The sequence below is a fragment of the Anticarsia gemmatalis genome, chromosome 6 (genome assembly GCF_050436995.1).
Source record: "Anticarsia gemmatalis isolate Benzon Research Colony breed Stoneville strain chromosome 6, ilAntGemm2 primary, whole genome shotgun sequence".
Lineage (NCBI taxonomy): Eukaryota > Metazoa > Arthropoda > Insecta > Lepidoptera > Erebidae > Anticarsia > Anticarsia gemmatalis.
The window spans coordinates 3,689,199-3,712,028 of NC_134750.1; the positions used below are offsets into that span (position 1 = coordinate 3,689,199).

The 22,830-nt window shown below is 34.2% G+C and overlaps 1 protein-coding gene across 3 annotated transcripts in view; it reads left to right on the forward strand.

Moving 5' to 3' along the window:
• Window positions 1-22,830, forward strand: part of LOC142973502 (uncharacterized) — a 126,263-nt gene that overhangs the window by 93,851 nt on the left and 9,582 nt on the right. For all 3 annotated transcript variants that reach the window (XM_076115270.1, XM_076115272.1, XM_076115271.1), the window contains exon 2: window positions 20,971-21,167. In XM_076115270.1, the coding sequence (XP_075971385.1) occupies window positions 20,971-21,167 (197 nt within the window). The remainder of the gene's footprint in view (window positions 1-20,970; window positions 21,168-22,830) is intronic.

The following is a 22,830-nucleotide window of genomic DNA, read 5'->3' on the forward strand; positions in this document are numbered from 1 at the left end:
TTTGGAACCCTGAGGAGTATGCCAGAAATATATATAATTCCATTAAGTCTGGTGATATTCATAAAGCATGATTACTGCATATTACGATGACATTTCGTTTTAAAAAACCTATTTGCAATTCCAAGTGCAGCTGAAGTAGGCACTTGAACAACTCAGGTTTATAAAATATCATGTTATTCTGTGATAAACTAAAAACATATTTTGCCTGAACATGCCATTTAGCCTTTTAAAAATGTGCGACAGGAAAATAGGCTCCATTGTTTCGTAAAAGGCCAGTATTTTTTTCAGCGTATTCTGAATTTAAAATTGGTATTGACGCGTTGATTGCTCGCTTTCATGCATCATATTTTTGCGAGACCAAAGGAAATTAAATTGCTGATTACTTCAATACTGTGCACATAACGAGTTTATTTACATATTTTACTTTAATACGCCGCCGTGCATGCTTTTCCGCATGGCTTGATTACATGATTAACGTGACGTGAGCCACTTAGCTCAAAGTCAAGAGCACAGCTCACACATGGGTTACGAAATAAGCTGTAATTTAACTGTATTTTTTGTATCGCTTATAAATATTTACGTAGTATTTCAAGTTTACCTCCGTCACATAATTCTCGTCGACAGTCACGCACACACACGCACGCGCGACCTCGTCTCGACCGAGACCCTGCTAGGGCTTCACTAAGCCCCATAATGAACAGTTAGTACATACTATTTAACATGCTTAACGAACTAAAGAGGATTTTCTATTGACGTATCATCTGTGGTAACATTCGCAGTCAACATTTACAACTATTTATGTTTATATTTTTTTGCACACGACTCCTCTTGTGATATAATTTAATAACGCTTGTCTCTTTGGGAACTACGTTTTTCCCGAACAGAAATATCCATGACAAATTAATCTAATACGTAGGTTTGATGAGGTCGTACAAGTGGGGATTCGAGTCCCACTTCAGTCTCATTTCAATCCAGATTGACGGCAAACGGATGAATAGGAAGTCGGGGCCTCTGGCTGTCGAACGCTGTCAAACAAACCGTACGCTTGTTGATTTAACACATAGCGAATTATACTTTCGTACATACCTATATCATTAGTAATAAGTCATAATACATACAAATGAATATGTATGTAATCGTACATAGAACGTGAACAACTTCGAGAATCTAATATTATTATCTCTCCCAAATTGAATGGAACTCATTACGCAATAATTTCAATGAGAGTTCGTCAACGTTGTGTTTGAATATTAAGGACCCGAGTCTCTTTGATCCTTATGACATACAAATTAACTAAATTACTTTTCCACGGACTGATTAAAACTGTCTGCGTGCATAAGTCTTGGTTTACATTTGTACTCATTAAAATCTTTTTCAAACTCCTTTCATTAAAATTTAATGGTACTTTTAGAGTTATAATACGGTTGACAGTGATATTTGATATCCCTTTCATATTAAGAGTTATAAAAGACACCCCTATTTAATCTCATTATCCTATAATAATAAAAAAACAACCCTTTATGGTTAGTTGCGCGGGAAGATGTTTGTTTTTTTTCTAACTTTTTTAGAACAAGATCTTGATATTGTGTTCGAAATTAAAATTTGTAACAGGCATAAAAAACAGAGCTATGGATTCCTTTTCGTTTGTTTTTTTATTGAGCTATACGTTATGAAAATAAGAATGCCATCAAAAACATTCTGTAAAAACCTCAAGTCTCGCCGTAAAAAGTTGTGAGATCGATATAATACCAAGTCGATTAATCTATTTAGTCTCTACTTAAAGGACCTTCTGTCTTAAGTTATTACGTATGTTATTATCATGCCAATTTAAAAAAAATACCTTTAAAACAAATAGACCGACCTGGCCATCGCATAATTTAATTATTAGTATGTATCACACTACACAGCACGACGAGAAGTTAATGCTCCTGAAATGTTAATGGCGAATTTGTGTTTTCTTGCGATGACCAAGTCGATCTAATTGTTTTAAAGGTATTTTTTTTAAAATTGGCATGATAATAACATACGTAATAACTTAAGACAGAAGGTCCTTTAAGTAGAGACTAAATAGATTAATCGACTTGGTATTATATCGATCTCACAACTTTTTACGGCGAGACTTGAGGTTTTTACAGAATGTTTTTGATGGCATCTCACTTCTTTTTGTAGAGCGAACATAAGTCCAATTTGTATGGAACACGTTTTTTTTTCATAATTCAACATATTTTCCTATGGGAATGTTGTTCAGTTTCATGGGCTAAACACCCTTATCCACCCTATACCCCCTCCCCCGTTATGTCTCATATAGTAGGTACCTATTTACACCTATTTATTTTATTTTCTACTGTAATAATAATTCATTAACTGTAAATGTAACCTTGTAATCTTATACATTTATATGGGATTACAAAGTTATTGTTGCAGTTGGTGTATTTAGAAAACTGGACCGAAATTAGAAAATATAAAATTTTTCCCATGATTAAGACACTAAACCCTATTTGTATTCTAAATTTTAAGCTTCTAAGTCTGCTAGAAGTACCTTAGACTTTTGATGATCGGTGAGTCAGTGAGTCAGTGAATCAGTGAGTGACAAAATTCAAAATTTTAACAAGTTGTCATTCCTAAACTACTGGTTCAAATTGACTGAAATTTTAAATATACCGTGTTTATACAATGACTAATTAGTTGCTGAAAATCCAGGCTTCTTGTTTTATCCACAACGAAATTATAGGGGTGTCAAAAATAGCCCGAATTGCTTCGAGAAAAGGATGTTACGGCCGTGCCGCTTTTTTTTTGCTCGACTTGCGGGGGCACTTCCGTGCCCCCAGATAAGAATATAACTATACATATACTTACCTATTTATATTACTCGGATAATTTAGAACTTGCATACTTTTAAGTTTTATATTAGGTATTTGGATAATTTAAAATGTGCATTCTTTCAAGTTTTTTCGTTGGAATATTATATTTATTCATATGTCTGTTAGCGTAGATATAGTCGAAAAAATCCAATATCTACTACTCATAATACATTATGAATAAAGTATCCTCCTATAATATATTCTAGAAAAAGCCAGCATTACATCTGTCATGCGCATTGCAGTGATGTATGTCATTAATGATGTCCAGTCGTCATATACTTCAGCCAATCATGATGGTGACCGGAAGCGGTTATTAGCGCGGGATGACTGACTATTTACTGCGGCGGATGAGCTGTAGCCACTGACATGAACATGTATGTTAGTGTGTATTTTGTATACTTCATGATAATGACCATTAAACCTCCAGGATTTGAATTTGGACTATTGATAAGATAAATGCCTATATTATATTAACTTTAGATCACATTTATAATGATACTACCAATAATTTTTTAAGGTACTTACATAAACTTCTACCTGCATAAGCTTACTAAGCTACTATGCATGGATTTATGACTTTGGACTATTGATAAAGTAGATGCAAGGTTGCCTGCTTTCTTTTTCAGTTGGCAGCTATAAAGATACTAGGGCAAATTTTATTAGGTTTATAAAATCTGTATCATCGTTTTGGCTGCCTTTCGACCGACCAGTCTTAAATAAACGCCTTAATCCTCCTATCATGTTACAAATGAAAGTTCCCAGTTCAAACTAGCGCTACGAGGCAACAATAAATCTTAATGGGTCACGATTAACCAGTAAACTGCTTACGAACAAAATGAATGCTGCTGCTACTTGATCCTACTTAAAATATCTCCCTTATGCAATAGAAATAAATGTTGTAAGAACACTACATACATAATGTATGCGGTCATTCCAACAATTTCGTGGAAATTTACTTTTCAACGCAAAAAACGGACCGAATTCGCGGAACTCTTGTTAACCTTTATGCACTACGGCAGTTCATTAAACAATTTGAATATTCAAACAGCTGCATTTTCGTATTGCGAGTAAAAATATATTTTCGTCTGCTTTAGTTTTAATCTCATTACTTATACCAACAGGCGCTCGAATATTTGATCGAGTTAAATATTTTTAACCGTTGACTCTACCCTACCTACAACTAAAATATCCTATTAAACAACTGTCTAATTTCACGTCAAAATGAATGTCAATAGTAATTAATAGCCGGGAAAAGATACACGAGTATCTATTTGTATTTAAAGATCAAAGACTGAACAGAAATTGTCGTCGTTTTCTTGATCTTTTCCTGTTACTCTTATAGAATTGGCCCTACATCTGTTGACTATTTGTTAAGGAAACTCGTTCAGAATCAAGTACCTAGAGAAACTTAAAAAGAAAATGTATTTCACCAACGTTTTGTCACAAAGAGGGTCTCTGAAAGTTTCAAATGCCTGTCACAATGGAAACTAGGCGGTTCATATCGTCTCACATTCATGTCAAGAATCCAACATGGCCGTCTTATAAATAGAACGGGTGACATTGTTCCCAGTGTTGCCACAACCCTCGTCAAAATATATACGAAACTTTTTAAAGATTGTACTACATATTAATTGACAGTTTTAGGTCAATATTTGACGTGATTTGACGTAAATACGTGACTAAAATAACTGGTAAATATAGCACGCGTATAATCATAATTCATAGTTATTAAAAGATTTCAACTACCTACACAACCGTTGGAATACGTCATACCTGTACAAATAATTAAATTATGTACCGTGTACGATCCAATTAATTGATTAAAATCAACAAGTTATTTTTGTACTTAATTACATAACTTTGATTACTTTTAAAGACAAAAAGACAAGTAGTACCCTACACTTTCAAAATTAGTACAGTACATGTTCATTACGAGTTGCTCTAATAATCATAATAATAATATATCGGCTATCATTTATCAATACCGAACGTATAAGGACATATAGACAAATTAAATTATTTCTCTGGCTATAGGCTCTTCGTGTCTTCATTCTATTATCTTATTCCACACACATTAGTCACACCGCAGACGAAATCAATAATTGTCTATGAAAAGTAAAAGATATTTTTATCAACGTCGATTAATAATACGAACGTTTGGCGCCATGAAATCGTTTGACGTTTACTCCGCCCATCACTTAGTCTATAAACCTTAGCAAATATTGGTCCTCAGATTGGTTCACCGTTTACGTTCAGTCATATAATGGATTCTTTTAATATACGTATAGCAGCTATAACTCTAACTATATCACTAAAAGAAAGCAAATGTTTTGACGTTATTTGAGATGTTTTTTTCACTTTGTATCATTTAGGAGTCTGCTATTTTATTTCGTCTATAAGGCTTCTCTTATTAAAAAACTCATTAGAAAAATCTGACGTTGACAATGAAGATCTATGCGACTGATTGCCATGGTGACTTCTTATCAGTCTAGCGCAAAAACGCGCGGAAGATGCCTTGCTGTTAAATATCTAATAATTTTGTAGACAGAAGAATCTGCGAATAATAGAATAAGGTCGTAAATACTCAGTTTTAGTACGAAACTTAAACGGAATAAACAAACCGAGAGCTGTAAGAAAGTTACGACACACTCTCACAGTCATATCAGATTTTTCCAATAAAATATCTCGTAACTGAATATTATTTCATTCGATTCCATGCGAACAAATCGTTTGATTGAACTCAATCCGATTATATTCTGTCGTTGTTCTGTGATCGGGATTTATTTCATTTTCCACTGCAGATAATTGGATTGCGTGTGTGAATAATGTTACTTTCGGTATTTATTTTGTTACTGTAGTTTAGTCAAACGTTAGATTTTTCCGCCTGTTGTCTAGAGATCGTTGCTTTTATTCCTATGGCTTAAGGCTTCATTCGATTTAATAGAACCTAAAATAGAACCTAAGAAAAAAAAAGAAATGCTCCAGACGATTTTCTGAAAACGATTCTCGTCATAATACAAATATTTTGAGCTCAAAGAATTACTCAAACTAAGTCACACGTAGAACTAAGAATTAGACGTGTTAAGAGACAAAATAAATAAACGTAACACAAACTAATAGTCATAATATACGAAAACGAGATGTAAGACTTTACACGTGACATATGTATGTATTTACACACAAGTTAGTACTACTCTAAATCGTATATCACTATCTCTACGTATATTACTTTTTATTTTACACCTTGAGTTCATGCTGACGTCAAACTGAATTTTATATTTAAATGGCCACACTTCAATACGTCATGAATTACGCACTAAGTTTTATTTTGTAATCATCGAAGCCCGTTTGGACGTTTGATGATGTCTTTGCCTGTTCACTTTTCCTTATAATAATGGCCACTCACTTATGGTCTTTGAAAATTAAAAAGTTTCGACACTCACTATCTGTGGTTGTGGATAGAAAAATTTAAATTGGATAGTTGACTGGGTTAACGAAAAATATTAAACTTGTACTGGTATGGTTCATCCAAAATACTCATGCTATGTAATTTTTTCGTAAATAATGTTGAAATTGTATTTTTTACAGACTGATTTCATTAGGCACTCATTTGATACTAAAGAAAATACGAACCTGTGACGTCACTACACCGTATCTCTATTCTAAAATGTGTTTTGAATTTTCGTAAAGAATAGCTGATTTGACTGGTAGTCTATTATTTGAGTAAATTTTATACCCTTACTTATAATGTCAAGGTAATTTTCATATAACTTTATTTAATTTGAAAGTTTTGTTCCGTATACCTTTAATTACCGTTCAAGAATTTGACCTTTAACAATTTCATTTAGACGTACAGATAAACCAATTATCTTAATTGAATTTGTCAATTAAAAAGCAAATAACTCTTCATGAAAACAAATATAGAAACCACTAGATTAATTTAAAAACCATAGATTTAAAGACCATAGAGTTTCAGCAGGAATGAAGAATGATATTTGCCTACAACTATTCATTCGATAGCATTCAATATGGCTCTGAGTCATGCATTTATAATCAGCTAAAACCCTTGAAATTTGGTCTTGTAAGCTTTATATTAAGGAAAGATGACGTAGGTAGTCACGTAGAAGAGATTTTTAGACGAAGGGCTAAAAGGGAGCTACGAAAATACCGTTCCATTTTGCGAATGTAGTGAGAAATAACATCGTAGTTTTCTTGTTGGAAAAATAAAGGTGGAAAGCGTGTATCGACTAGTTTGTGCTTAAAGTAACGAGTTCGTTGCTTACTCAATGTATTTGCAACGTGAGGAAAGCTTTACAGTTACCTAACGTGTGTTTACTATACCTGTTCTGGATCTGGATTATCGAGTGCTCGAATTCAAATACAACACGTTTACAATTTGATTGCGAGCTTAGTTCGAATAGAATGAAACGGACAACCAATTTTCATGCGTAGTCTTTTAATTCACATATATATAATATCACGCCTGTAGGCAGACGGTGTAGACAGAGGTGTAGTAAACAAACGTTTCGCTATCTATATTAGATCCATGCAATATTATATTATTTCGAGGGCAATTTACAAAACTCCGGGCAACTATAGAGAAATTAATAATATAAATAAAAAAAAATCAATAGTACTTCGTTCCACCCGGGAATTGAACCGGAAACCTCGCGTTCAGAAGTCACATACACTACGTACCGCACCACAGAGGTAGTCTTTTAATTACAGTAATAAAGTATTTCGTTTTGTTTGTGTTCTATAAATGAAAGTCTATGTAAAACATGGAGCTCGTTAGCAAATAACAATCTTTCGATAACATGCTTATTGGTAAGCATGTTATTCTCGATATTCGACGGTTATAACAGTTTTCCTTACCTTTTATTCCACGTTATTTACGTTCCTTTGTTCGAAAAGTACCTCTATCGAAACCAAGGCCTAGAAATGCCGCCTATTATAGGAAAAATATGTTTATTTACGTTATAAGTTTTCATGATAACTTCTTTTGTGAAGCTATTTTTGCACAAAGAGATAGATACTATTTGAATAGACGTATATGTGAGTGTGGGTGGGTTTAATTTCGATTCGTTTAAAACGAAAAGTGGGTTTTGAAACGGCTCTGAAATTAATCATGAAATAGTAATTTTATGGCAACTGTGTTTATAAAATAGAAATATAACATATTTATCACATTGAAAACATAATGTCACCAGTTATGTACATTGACTATTAAATTACATTTGTAATTGCTTACAATCTCCAATAACCACTTAGGATAAAATTAATTAGCTACAAAAGCCAGGCCTTACAGAACTCCAATAGTCTCAGTACGTACAAGTTCAACGCTCTCAAGCGTGAATCCTAGCTAATAGAAAGCTCTAGACTTAAGCCCTAATTATAAACCTTATTAACCGCACTACTAAGTAAATACTTATTTAACTTCACGTCTTTTGATCCCTGAATTAATTAAACTTTACCCCAAAATCCATTTAGAATTGATTAAGATACGCAATCATTGGCCAAAAGCCAATCACTAACCAATAAAAGCGAGAAAAATCAGTTTAATCGTAATTCTCCCAAAACATTAGCGTCAATCAAAAACCCGGTTATCAATAGAAGACGAAAGCGTGTGAATTAACATTATCTGTGGGTGGCGACCGCAAACTGCGAACAATACAATACTGAGAAATAAAAAGAAAACATTTAATTTGATATAAACACTGAAATGATAAGTTTCTTTTACATAACGTTTATAAAACCTCATTACTAACCCATAAACTTACTTGAAGTTACGTGAGCTTTTACAAGCTTTCTTTTATGAAAATATAATCGTGTTTACCTGTTTAACCTTGACATTATAAACACGCGCGAACTCATAAACTAAACCGTTTACATTAAAAAAGTATTCGTAACAAGAAAGAAAGAAATACCTGCCAGTGTTGCCAATAAATTAACTTCAAAGTGTTGATTGTTGCCAATGTTCGTTTTATTTTGTCTACATTATTTTAATAACGCGGAAAGTGTTCCGTCAGTAAAAAGTAGCACATGTAGATATCAAATTAAAACATCAGTAGCAAATTCTATTTTTTATTTATAATGTATTGTTGTGCCAAGTTTTAGCGGAAAATACAAAGACAATGTGGAGTCGGCTGGGATAATCTTAATGTATAAACTCTGACACCCAGATCTAAAATTACTGATATGAAAAAGCTATTTAAAGCGAATAAGTTGACAGTCAGAATTGTGTAGTTACACACTCAAGCACACAGTTCTCTAGTAAAAGTAGCAAAGAGAATCTGCAAACCAGAGACTGACATTTAAATTTAATTACATCTCCAACATTATTGAATTAGAGCTCTCTTCCTCAAAAAATAGAGCTTTAATTTGAGCAGTATTTGCGCAGACTAATTATCCCTGCTTTCAAATTAGCTGCAGCTTGGAACCACATCCTAAATAATGAAATGCATTACATTTATAAGTAGGTTGCACGCGTACGTCGTCGACATGGCATGCTCCATGCGGCTGGGAACGGGACGGGGTCGTTGAACCCTGTCTGGTTTCCAACTCAGTGCTTCCGCACGTCCGACTGCGTTGTTCACCTGTTATACCTGACTATCAACTTGATGTAGTGTAATTCACACCTCGATAACATAAAATATAGGAATTAAATATAACGCTTGGTTCCATGTACATCGTGTCATAAAAGTTATTAGATCGTGTAAACTTCGCTTTACTATGTAAAGGACTGCCTCTATATTCTGAGCAAAAGCGTACACGGCTAAGAACGAGATGTCGAGCCCGAAATCCGGGTCCTTTGATTGATTTTTCGATTGTAACCCAGACTTTGGTAACGTGAACTGAGCGGTACATTGCAATAGGCTCACTCCTAATTACATGAGACTTAAATTGTAAATAGCGAAACGTACTATACTAGAGACACATACAATTCTGTCTCCACCTACGGTTATAACAGTGGTTATGCTACAAATGAATAAAAAGTTTAAAATATACATTAATTATTATAATAATATTCTGATACTCCTATTTATCATGCTGTTCAGCTTTACTGCCGACAGAGAGCATTCAACGTCAAGAATGCAAGAAGGTGTAAACGTACATGATTGATTATTAACTTTGACAGGTGACGGCTTAGTTACAAACGAAATACAACTGTTGCCGTGCCAATAAGTTAATTTACATACAAATAACAAAATTTAAATAGATACCTATGCTAAAAAATATTTTTATTACAATTTATTCGATACAATAGTACCAACCTGTACCAGTAGTCTATCAATACGTTATATGAAACCAGACACCGGCTTAAAGCCAAGCGGCTTGCTCTCGACAGGACCAAATTCAATTGTTTAATAAGTTTCCAGCTAATGGCAATTCGTACTCTTAAATTACAAACTAGCGCATAATCAAACGCTGATTTAAAGTGAACATTATGTGGAACAAAAATAATAAATAACTGGTTTTTAATTTAGCGTTCGATTCTTTTCGGGAGCTAGCAGATCAACCAGACGCTGTCTTTATGAACCAGAATCTGGTTTTACCAACTAACGCCTAACATAAGATAAGATTAGTGTTACATAATCTTCTCAAATACTGCGCGCCTTTTATTATTGTTTGATAATACAGATAAGATATTAAATCTTTGTGTGGTACAGATTAAAAAGTATTACGTGTTACCATAAAATAGACAATGACTTTAGAGCAGCTTCTCAAACATTTTAATCTATTGTCCAAAATTTTTTATATTACAGACTATGTACAAAGTATAAAATTTCCTAAAATCCTGCATATTATATGAAACAATCTGACTTTGAAGCAAAATGATAATTGTACAGCCATACTCATATTATCAAAGTGAACAGAGTCACACATTATGGATTTTTCATGAACAACTTGTCATAGCTCAATTCAAATATGTGTTCCATGAGAGGCACCTTTCAATCACAAAGAATCATCAAAATCAGTCCTCATAGTAAAAAGTTATGAAGTGCCTTACGAACATAAAAAAAAAATAAGACGATTTATTAACCTCTCCTCGTTTTAAAGTAGATAAACTATCAAAGAACATACTTAAAACTGTACTTAACAACCAATTGACCATTGGTACTCTTAAAAAAGTTCTTATAGTGATAAAAAGTTTAAAACAACTCGTATTCCAACAGTTCTATCATTATTTCTGTTAGTCTCAAATTCAAAATTCAAATTATATTTATTTGCAGAAAATATGGTACAAGAGGTGGTTTACAATATATAGTTGGTATCACATATTTTGTCATGAAGATGACATGCAAATATTAAGCACGCATTAAGCGTATCTACATATTTCTAAAACTTATATAAATCCATACTTTAATATCTAATATATTCTTTTATAATTATCACAGAAGATGTACACAGATAGTTCCTAACTAGAAGACAATATAAAAATAATATATTTATAAAATCTCGTCACGTTTCAATCGCATCTTGCCGTCGCGTAGTTGATACATCGATCGCGTTCCCTCATTCCGATTCAGATAACGCGTACAGTTCCGCTCACGAAAGGAAATCTGTATTACTACGCTATTGTGTATACCCTAGGAAGGAACTATGTTTAATTACCACTTGCTTCCTCTATCTAATGTGGGTAGTTGCTCTCTGAGGCATTTTGAACGTTTTGTTAAAGATCTTTTACTTTGATTCGGCTTGAAATAAGTTTATTGTTACGAAATTGTTATGTTACATTTTGTGCCTGACAACCGCCCCTTTGAAGATTCGGCGTTACTTTTACCAAAATGTGGCATAAGTTTTCAGTTCTTGCCAGTTCTTACGGACTCTACATTCTAAACAAGAGATCGAAGTTTAGACTCAACATTTGATCTAAATTAAATGTTTTAATTTTGGTTCAGATATCCTCCGTCATACTCCCCAATCCATCGAAAACCGAAGACCCTTTTTGTTTTCTAAGACTGAATCACTGAAAAGCAATCCCATATTTTTAGTATAATAATAATTTTGTAAGATTACTACATTTATTATTACAATCAGCAAATAAAAACTGCATATTAAAACATGCAACTAGTAGTTAATTGTACAAGATTTTAATCAAAGATAAATATATCAATTTAATTGTACAACCTAGGTACAAAACAATTGGTTTCCAAGTGCCTATAATATGTTTGACAATAACTAAATGTCAATAACCTATTCTATTCTCTCTGTTTTCTAAACAAATGTCAAAAGCAAGAATTTCTTTCAAATTGCAGACGATACAAGTTTCTTTCTATAAGGAAGCAATAAAGAAGAGTATTGCTTTATATAAATCTTTTGAAATGACTTCGCTGGCTGCATCGTGTTTGTATTGCATTTGACTGTGTACGCTAAGTCAAAAGGCAATTTAAATGCATGTTTGTAAAATATATTTTACTTGTACAGCTTTTGAAAGAGAAAAAGCAACGATAACAATTAAACAGATTCTCATTATTCAATATCTTTGTAATTTCTTTGTTGTAAGAAGAAGTAAGAATAAGAAGTTTTAAGAATTAGTAAAAAACAGAACAATGAATACCAAAAACCCTTTCTTAAACAATGTCCATAAAATTACCGCATATAAATCAAAAAGTTTTAATTAACAGAGCCATAACTGGGCCACAGTTATCCAAATTCAAACTTCGAATCAGAATGTACAAAGTATCATAATGGGTAACCTCTTCTTATGAATTCTAACTGGCTATTTTGTTTTATAAAATATTCTTTTGTCATTTGAATAAGGAATGCATCATGAACGTGTATGTAATAACATGGATGCGTGCATGTGGTCGTCTAAGAATAAACTAAGCACCCCTATCATATACCGTGAACGTTGTAATAACTAAAGGATTCTAGGATAGCCAACTAACCGTGAATGAATAATAACTGCGAACTAAACGTACCTACTACTTTATGGCATCGTTCCCTCGGGATCCATTGTTCGAAGTAGCGATTGTGAGAAAGTCAGTAAAGGAAATGTCCGGTATTATCGTTTGTTAGAACGGCTTCTGATAGAGCGTAGTTTGTGCTTTGTTGGACGGAAATATTCGAATATTTTAAGTTGATTTACTATGCTGTTTTTGCTTTGGTATTTGACTGAGTGATACTTATAGCTATAGAATGTAATGATTGCTGCTAAAGCGACACTGGTCTCTAGGCATTCGGAAACTCACAAAAGTCATACATGAAAATACAGTGAAATGAAATTGAAATCTTGTTACCAACGTAACATGAGCACACTTTTGAATTCCAATTCGAAAAACAATTTTCCACAAAGCGAAAAGGCGTCGTACACGTCCGCACTAATTGACGCAGATACCGCCTTTTTTAATTTCATTTGTTACCAGCCAGGCGAACAAGAGTACGTGCAAATTGTTTTTTTCTAAAGCCCGGATGGCGTGGCCATTCCACAAGGCTCAGCAAATAAGTCCGAGCTTAGGGTTAAAACCGCAATCTTCCGGCCTAAAAGACGCGGTCTCCATCTTTATTACTGGCCGAATCGAGCCTTTAAGATGGCACACTGTCCCCAGAAACAAGCTTTATAGAATGATTTATTTTGTAGAATTACGTTGGGAGTTAAGATTCGCTGACAAAGAAAAGGCTGGTATTTATGGTCGTCGTATAGAGTGCTCTATTCAGCGTTAATTTATTTGTTATTACGGGTCCTAGTCGAAGTGGTCGAATATTCGCAGTCCAAACTCGAAAAATCATTATAATTAAAACACTACGGCAACACGTGATTGCAATCTTCCGCGTCATGTTTGGTTTACAAGCATTTTGACCGATAACGTAAAATCACAGTACCGAAACACGATAACAGTTTACGATAGTAAATATTTGCACTTGAAAATTTACCAAATGAAAAAATAATAGCGCGCGGAAAATCTTTTATTATGATCGTAAAATTGTAGCTTTTTGTTTAAAGTATAGTATATTAGTTCACACGTAATAATGGGTTTGTGAAATAATAAACCTTTCATAACATTTGGTACAAAGGAACTAAAACAGTGGCCTTTTAAAAAGCTGTAAATCTTATTTAACTGATGCAAATTACGTAGTTTATAGCTTTGAAATTCGCGTGAAATACTTTTTACTGCGGCTTAAAGATGAACAACGACTTCGAAATCCGTTTGGAAAACTGTTATTTTATTTATTACGCGGTTTATGCAACCACAAACATTGTAGCCGATTTATTATAGGATCTGTTTCGAATAAAAGAGGCGGATGTAATGAATAAAGGTTTATTCGAAGAGAATTGTTTTAAAGAAGACACTTTTAGACGAAAATACGTAAGCTGTTTGTAAAAATAAAGTAACTATAGTAATGTGTTCGTTAGAACTGAGAATGTGAGCCAAGTGCGTCACAGAATTCGTGGATTTTTCAGTTATGTATAGGCGCGGAAATTGCCATAATGCAAATAAAACAGTATGCTAGTAGCGCAATATTAGCAGAAACTCGAGCTATAGACCGGTTTGCGGAAAACGTTATTATCTTTGAACAATTTATAGAGCTATCAATGTAACTGCAAAGCGTAATCACTTCCGCTTCGTATGGTCATTGTCTCAGTTTAGTAATTAATGTGGATTGGTAGCTATCAACAGCACGAAGAAAGAGAATAAAATGATGAAAAAAGTTGCTATACATTTTTAATGTCTTCGTAAAACATTCTTACGTGATAAAGTAGTTTACTTTTTCTAAACTAGAATACAGTAATTTCATAACTTGTATTTCCCAAAAGAGTCAGCTAACTTTGTTTTATTATTCTGAAAGTTTCGTTAGTTATACGAGTTCTATGAGTTCTGTGTAACACTCGACAAACCTATATTATTTACCCGGCACAGTTCCAAACTTCCAGGCTCACGTTTATTGGCGGAAAATCACAAGAATACTTATCCTATCTCGAAATGGAAAGTCACGGTCTACCAGAAAGACAACCGTTAGAGCTAATGACGCAAAATACGTCTTAAACACTGTAATCACTGTAATGTGAATCACTGTCTATAAAACAGAGGAAAATAAGAACATTTGCTGACTGATCAGACATAAGTGACCAAAATAGCTAAAGCGATGATTACGACTTACGACCATTATAGAGCTACTATTTCCAGAGTTAAACGCTTTAATCGCGATCTTTACGAAACAAAACTTCTACGATGTTCCTCACAATTGACCGCAGTACCTACAGGATACGGCCGTCCGGCGTCCTCCCGTCACTCATTGTGTGGGGGACGTGTTACTATTTTTGTACACACCAGCTAATGACACCAAATTGCCCCCCGCGTCTACCAGAATAAACCAACAGAAATAAACGTCGCGTGTAACCATGAAATATAGACATTTGTAACATTAAAATTATCTGACGATCTAAATTGAAACTAATTAGAAATCTATTACAGTCGAAAGTTTCGTGAAAACACTGTCAAAACGACAATTATTTGCGTTCGGTTTTTAGTGCGCATGCGTGCGTTATATTTCAAAGTTAATAATGTTACGTCGATAATTAAATACTAATTTAATATCTATCTATTTATTCAGCTCATTTCTACCCACTGTTGAGTATAGACCTCCCTCTCAGTACGCCAATTTACGATCTTGCGCTTATCTCATCAATTGCAGTCCTACACTTTTCGTAATTCGATATAAAAATGCAAAAATGGTTTCACGAAATGTCATTTAGGGTGCCAATTGCCAAGCTCTACTGGTGTTTACTCACACAAAAAATACGGGTCTCTATAAAATGTACTCACATCAGGGTGTGCTGTCAATGAACATGTACAAAATCCATCATAATAGTGAGTTTTGTCCGTGGTCAGTGGATCGGAAACCACGGCTAATTGCCGTCGCCGATCCGGAACCACCGTTAACATTCCCGCCCATTCTTCTGTTGTCATGACGCCAACATGGCTGCCAATTGATTTCAAATAAAGAACAGAATTTGACCGCAGAGATTCTGATTCAGGAAATGAAAGTTTTTAAACTAGCCAGGTTATCCCGTTAAATTATTTTGAAAGTAATGAAAATGAACATTGCTCGTGTTGTTATTTATTCAAATAGCAGTCGAGATAACAATTTAACATAACGGAAACTAATTAATATTTTACGAATGCATTGTTCTGACAACGACACAAATATAATTGCTAAGAACACACATAACTAATTTCAATTAGTCTGTGTTCAATAATTTCTGTCATAGGTAAATACTAACGTTGTGTGCAAAGTGCATTAGCAATATGCGATGTAAAGTTAATTTCAAAATGTTGTTTTAATATCATCTTATTACATTTGCATTATCAAAAACACGACAACAGAAAATTACCTTTTTTGCAATATAAACCAACATAAATCTGCCGCGATTATAAGGTTTCATGTGTTTTGTCAACTGTCTGTTTTGTAGTAAATATTTTCACATGACTTTTGCTATTACAATATATTCTGAAACAAATTGTTGCAGGCTTCAACCAAATAACGAAGCCTTAGTAACTCAACACCGACAAAAGGGAGAAATAGCAACCCAATCTCGTTGCGAAATCCTTATTATTGTGTCAACAGTAAATCACAATTGTATGTATGTATATAGGTTAGGGACGAAATTCTAGAACTCTATTTCTTTAGGGTCGAAGGTTAAGAGGTGAGCAAACACTGTTGTAAAAAAGAAACCGTGAAAACTCAAGTACTGAAAATACTTTTTCAGTCACACTGAAAAAACGCAGATGTTCACGACATACATAATTTATTTTAAAATGTGATTCGCATTTTGAACCGTTCGACGACGGAAGTGACGTATGTTGCATATAACATTATTCACCGTCCTACGCGAGTATTGTTCCTCAAATGGAAAAGGCACCTACGGCTACCAGACAAAGAATGCAACCAATTAATTATGCCTACAAAACTCATTACGCTAAAGCATACATCCTGCTTCCAATTAACGGGTTGTAAATATTCTTGGTGGCAACACCGACCTATTTTACGGCCGCACCTCAAAGTTCGTATGACGGGCACCTGTTACTAATTGGTTTATTAGGAAATGACGTGCTGTGTTCCATTCGGTACGTTTACAAACAGAAAATAGAAGAACGATTCTCTACAATTGGAACCTTTCAGAGTTAGACATTTAAAATGTACTGTAGTTACTACGGCAAAATAGTTACTACGGCGCCGGCTTTAGGCGCTGAACAGATTGCGATGCATATTTTTTCGAAAAATAAGTTGTCGGTAGTCGATAGTAGTAGGGAATCGCGGTAGCTGTACCTCGATTCTCTACCACTATCGACTGCCGACAACCGGCTAGCTATCGACATTTGACATTTAGAATGTAATGCCAAAATGTTTCCTACGACGCCCGTCAGAGGCGCTGATCAGATTTTCATACAAAATTTCTCGATGATAGGTCGATTGTCGGTAGTCGATAGTAGTAGAGAATCGAGCTACAGAACTCTCGCTGTAAACTCACTAACGTATTCCTTATGCAATTAATGAATAGTTACTTATACATAGGTGTCTTTCGAGAGAGGTTGCCCACTCTTCGTCGTACCTACAGTTCCATTGTATGCAAAACGATGCAATAATATCGAATTAATAGTTGTATACATATAAGGTAGTACTTCCATTTCGAAAGTACTAAAGAAATATTAATTCTGCCTGTGTAAGGACTCGTTGTCGTCTAAAATATTGAACCTATGTCAAACCTTGACATCGAATCACTTAATAATTCTACCAATTATATGAGCGATTCTAACGACAGATTGAATACCGAGATATATCAGTATTATAACATCAATTATACATAATTATAGTAACGTCACTACGCACAAAAAAATGTTGTTACTGAAGTTAATTGAGCGTTGTTTTGAAACAAAAGCAGAGTAGTGAAATAACTGAGAAATATGAGTTGAATCTTTGATATTACAATTATTTCTCATTACGGACAATTTTTGCAGTATAAATACGACTTACATCGGAACTATGTCTGCAACGTACCGAACTATCAACAGTTCTTTCACAATATCATTCTTCAAACATTCTAGAATATTTCTCAAAGCGTTTGACTACGATGTTTGTTCAACAACTGAATAGTTCCATCGTAGCCTGATACTATCACCTATTTCATAATATTCACCCTGTTTGTAAACCCTATAGTTATATCAGATATTCTTGAGAGAAATTATAGCGAAAGTTTATACATACTGGTTGTAAAACTTAACCAATAAAAGTAATAGTTAAGTTTATTCATTTGGTTATAGTTTACTAGTAACTTAAGTATACGGCTTGCTATATTCGTTCAGCGTTAATCGGCCTTGCCGGGCGGCAAAACCGAATATGTGTAGATGAATGGTCAGAAAAAATGCCGGTCGACATCGCCGATTCGGAACAACAAAGTTCGACAAATACTCGCCGAACCGAACTTGCCGGCCCGAACATGCCATATACCCGAATAGCCTGAATAGCAAGCCTAGTGACTATAGAGTATAGATACATAGTAATACATACATACATATCTCCGTGCATTTACCGTGTGCAGAGTATTTACACAAATCAATTTAATAGAGAGTCATAATAAACACTAAACAGGTCCGTGTATATCGGATAAATTAGCCGGTAGTTCACCATTATGCGACACGGGTTCTGTGCCAAATACACGTCATAAAATCACGGACTCACGTTTTAATCCACGTGGGAAAAGAGCACTTGATGAAACTATAGCAATATGATTTACAAAATACGAGTTTAAAGTTCGAAATTAATTGCCGCGAGTTTTGCTTATTTGAAATCAAGATAGAACAGAGGTACCCTAATAACTTTGGTTGATTAACTGTAGAAAATGTCAATCTTATTTACGATTTAGAACCAAAATGAAAGGAAACTATAACAGAGCTTACAAAAACATCTCAAAATACTTGGAAATAAAAATACTTGCACGTGCAAAAAGTGCTTTAACCTGCCATGTTTATAAAAAACTTGTAGAGACTTACATTACCGCTGTAAGAGCATTTCTAAAACGTTTATTTTGATATAATTCAAAGACAAGGCGAGCACTTAAAGCACCATTACGTTGCCTCGATGATAACACTGTTTATTATCGTAATTGTCTTCCACAATGGAACCAAGTGTTGGAGTATTCTTGGAAAACGTCTTCACTAATTTTAAACCTCCAAACGCGTGGGAGAGGCTGTTTAGTAGTTATCATTGCTTATGTTTTATTACCGAATTACGTGAGGCGGTAATAACGTTCCGAGTTACGTGACGTGTCCAAATATCTCTTACAATACTATTGCGTATTATAATGGTAGAAAAGTCATAATATTTGCTTTTGAAACACAAATATACGTGTAGAGAATTACGTTTAGTAGCAGATAAGTCTAATTTGTTTCTCGTTACACAAATTATGACGCTATAAAATTTGTCTTTCAGCATCTTTGTGTCGTACTTGCTATAAAGTAGAATGATTAATGTTTGAATGTTGGTACTTGGTCTCCTAATGAGTTGTACTGGTAACAAGGCTACTCCTGAATTAAAACTGGGCTCATTTCTCAACGTGAACAATCTTTAATCACCTGGAACCTTGAAAGGATTTCTCAGACAGAACATAATATCCTTAATGTAGAGAATAATTATAAGAGGCTGTAAATAATAGTGTTTATTATAAAACCTGTTAGTTTTTACGATAACAGAATATGTATGATTTGTGAACTTGCAAAACAAAATAAATCTGCTCACTGAAAGCGAAAACTTTCGCTAGAAATTTCCATATTTTCCGGAACACGCGGCAGATTCATGCGTCACGATACTTTTTCGTTTTTGCGTCACAAACTATATTGTTTGTTTTGATCTATCGACGTTTTGTATTCCTATCATTTTCTTCGTACGGAAAAGATCTAAGATACCAATAATACATAGACAGCATTGGTAAAACCTTTATTCTCTTCTATACAGAATATTATTTTATGAAATGCTAGTTTTAATGTATTCCAGTAAGTTTCAGTTAGGCAGTTATATCCGTGCTATTACTCAGCAATGCTCGTTTGGTTGAACAAATCGTTTGCTGTTTTCTGTTGTTTCGACTTTAATGAGTCTTTACAATTTTTTTTTACGTCTTCATTGCTTCTGGCCAAGGTTTACGAGCTCCACGCAAAACCGTTAAACAAAATGTCGATACGTTCGTGGTTTCTTGATGATTCGAATCCTATTGTTGGATTTTAATTGGTGTAAAGCTTAACAATGTATCTATTGAGCTATGACTAAAAGAACTTTACCCTTAAATCGTAGCACGCGTACTAGAGCAGAGTAGTATTGGTTATATAAAAATATCAGGTGACAAAACGAAAGAGAGCAAGCTAGTCATGGGCAATGAAAGAGACAATCACCAGTGACTGAGACAGAAATAACACCAGACCCTGGACTACAGTGAACCTTCAAGGTTGAGCCAAGATTATATTAGACACTTCCCTCTGCGCCAACAAACATTTACTTCGCTAAATAACAATTAGCGACAAAATATCTTGGGACTATTGTCTACTATTCTATTAATGAAACTGGCAAATACGAGACCCAATATTGTTGTGTAAACACGAAGCTTGCCTTTATTAAACAATACGACAGGGCTAAAAATAAAATTGGATAAAGAATATCCATTTTACTTCTAAAGTCTTATACCAGCTCTGGCTATTTTAGAGTAAGAATAAACTTCGTCTTTTGATGCTATATTATTGTCCATTGTCCTTTTCACTGATGCGAAAATATCACCAAGACTTAATCAGCCCAAAATATATTGAAACGGTTAATTTAAAAATATATATCGTCGAGATTACCAGACAACAAAAGGACATACGATCGGTGAAAGCAATTTAAAGTAGCAATATACATAATATAGTTACCTATTAGTGTTACATACAGGCGCTTTCATGACCCGTGTATCCGTTTTTTACGATAATGCAAATATTTTAGTAAATACATTTTAGTCATTGTTATTTTTATGCAATTTTTTGTTTGCGTTCCTAAGCTAGAGCACACGCAGCACAATAAACTATCACTTATTTTTTTTTTACAAATGATCAACAAACTTAAGTTTTATTTTTCTCTTTGACAGGACTACGTCGCCTCCCGGCGAGCCGTTAGTGCGGGCGCCTGTGGGCAAGCCAAGATGTCCACCAGCCATATCGAGGCTTCGTGTGGAGAAGGTGGAAGGAGGCCTGGCCGTCGCTGGCGTGGTCGTAGCAGCTAACTGCCAGATAGTCCTACCTATATTTGGATTCCTGTTTATGCTCGTAGGATGTGTATTGACGGGTAAGTTGATATTGTGGTTCGAATTCCTTTGGATGTGGTTTCCGGGTTATACTGATATCAGGTGTTGTTTAGTGATGTATATTTTGCAGTAAACATTAGAGCGTTAGTTCGTGTATTAAAATAATGAAGTTTACTCAAAAATCATTCCCCACATGTCGTGATTTGATGTCGGTGTTATAACAAACCGCTGGCATGTTTCTTTTAAAATGTCGCCGACATAAATTAGCTGACATGTGTCGGTGGGTCCGCGACGCTCTTGGGTACGTTTTAAGTATGAAAATGTATTTCCTGATGAAAGTAAGAAGTGAAGTGAAATCCAATATTGTATTGCAAGTTGCGATGATTAAAGAGCTTATGTTCAACTTTCTTTTAGCACCGCGTACAATATTAGCATCTATCTAGCTATTAATATAAGTAATAAACATAAAGCGATGTGCATTTAATAATAATACTCACGTAGTCGGTCGTTAATTGTCTGAATAATAACATTTACTGGAAATTACGTACTTTGTTATGAATAGTGTAAAATTCCGGATGAAAACATATGTTTATGATAATAAGGAGGATATATTAAAAAGGCCATATCTATTATACGGAACATAATGTTTACGTTTCATGGCTGTGTCAAGAGAAAAAAATTGTATACCCTGACATAATTATTTTCAATCGTCCTTTTTTAATTAAAAGATCATTTTAACTGCAATCGTTAGTCAACAAAAAATACACAGTGATTGTAAAATTACGTTAAAATTGATATACAGTAGCTGAATCCTCTGCTACTATCGACTTTCGAGAACCGGCTAACCATCAAGAAATTTTGTATAAAAATCTGATCAGCGCCTCTAACGGGCGTCGTAGGAATTATTTTTGCAGTACATTTCAAATGCCAAACTTTCTATACAGTAGTAATTTTACTATTACCATTCATCAAAATGTTGTTGAAATTGTGACAGTGTAAACATAATATTGTTTTTCTGTAGTACATGAAGGAGTAAAGAAATGATGGAATATATGACGCTATGAATGTGGAACTGATACTTCGGTAACAATGAGCTAAAGGCAGAGCTTACTAACACAAACAATAATATTTTGAAAAGATCACCCACGTTGTTGCAATATCGGATACGGTTACGGCTACCTGGTTGCAATATGTGGAGGGTAGAGTCCAAGCTTAGTTGTTTTACACATGATAGATTGCTGAATGAAGTATTCTTATTATAACAATGTTTCAGCACTTTAAGCTGTAGGGAAAAAAGAATAGATTAAATGTTGAAACCATGTGTTGGAGAAAGATAACTTGTGATGTGTAAGATAGATAAATAAACAATGTATGTATGATATCTGCCTTTCTTAAAATGACTCTTAAATTACGGTCTCAAACATACAATTCACTAGTACAAAGAACACCGGAAATAACTGATTGTAAATACCAAACTATCGCTCATTAAATACGATTCTTTCCGTGCAATAGTTACAGTCGAATCCTACTAACATAATAAATACCAAAGTTTGTGAGAATGGACGTATGTATATGTTCATTACGTATTTAGGCTAAAACTAGACACTGAATGACTTTTAATGATTAACAGACAGATCATTTATAAGTAAGAAGATAAACACATGCGATTATTAACTCGGAAAAACAATTTCTGCGGACGAAATC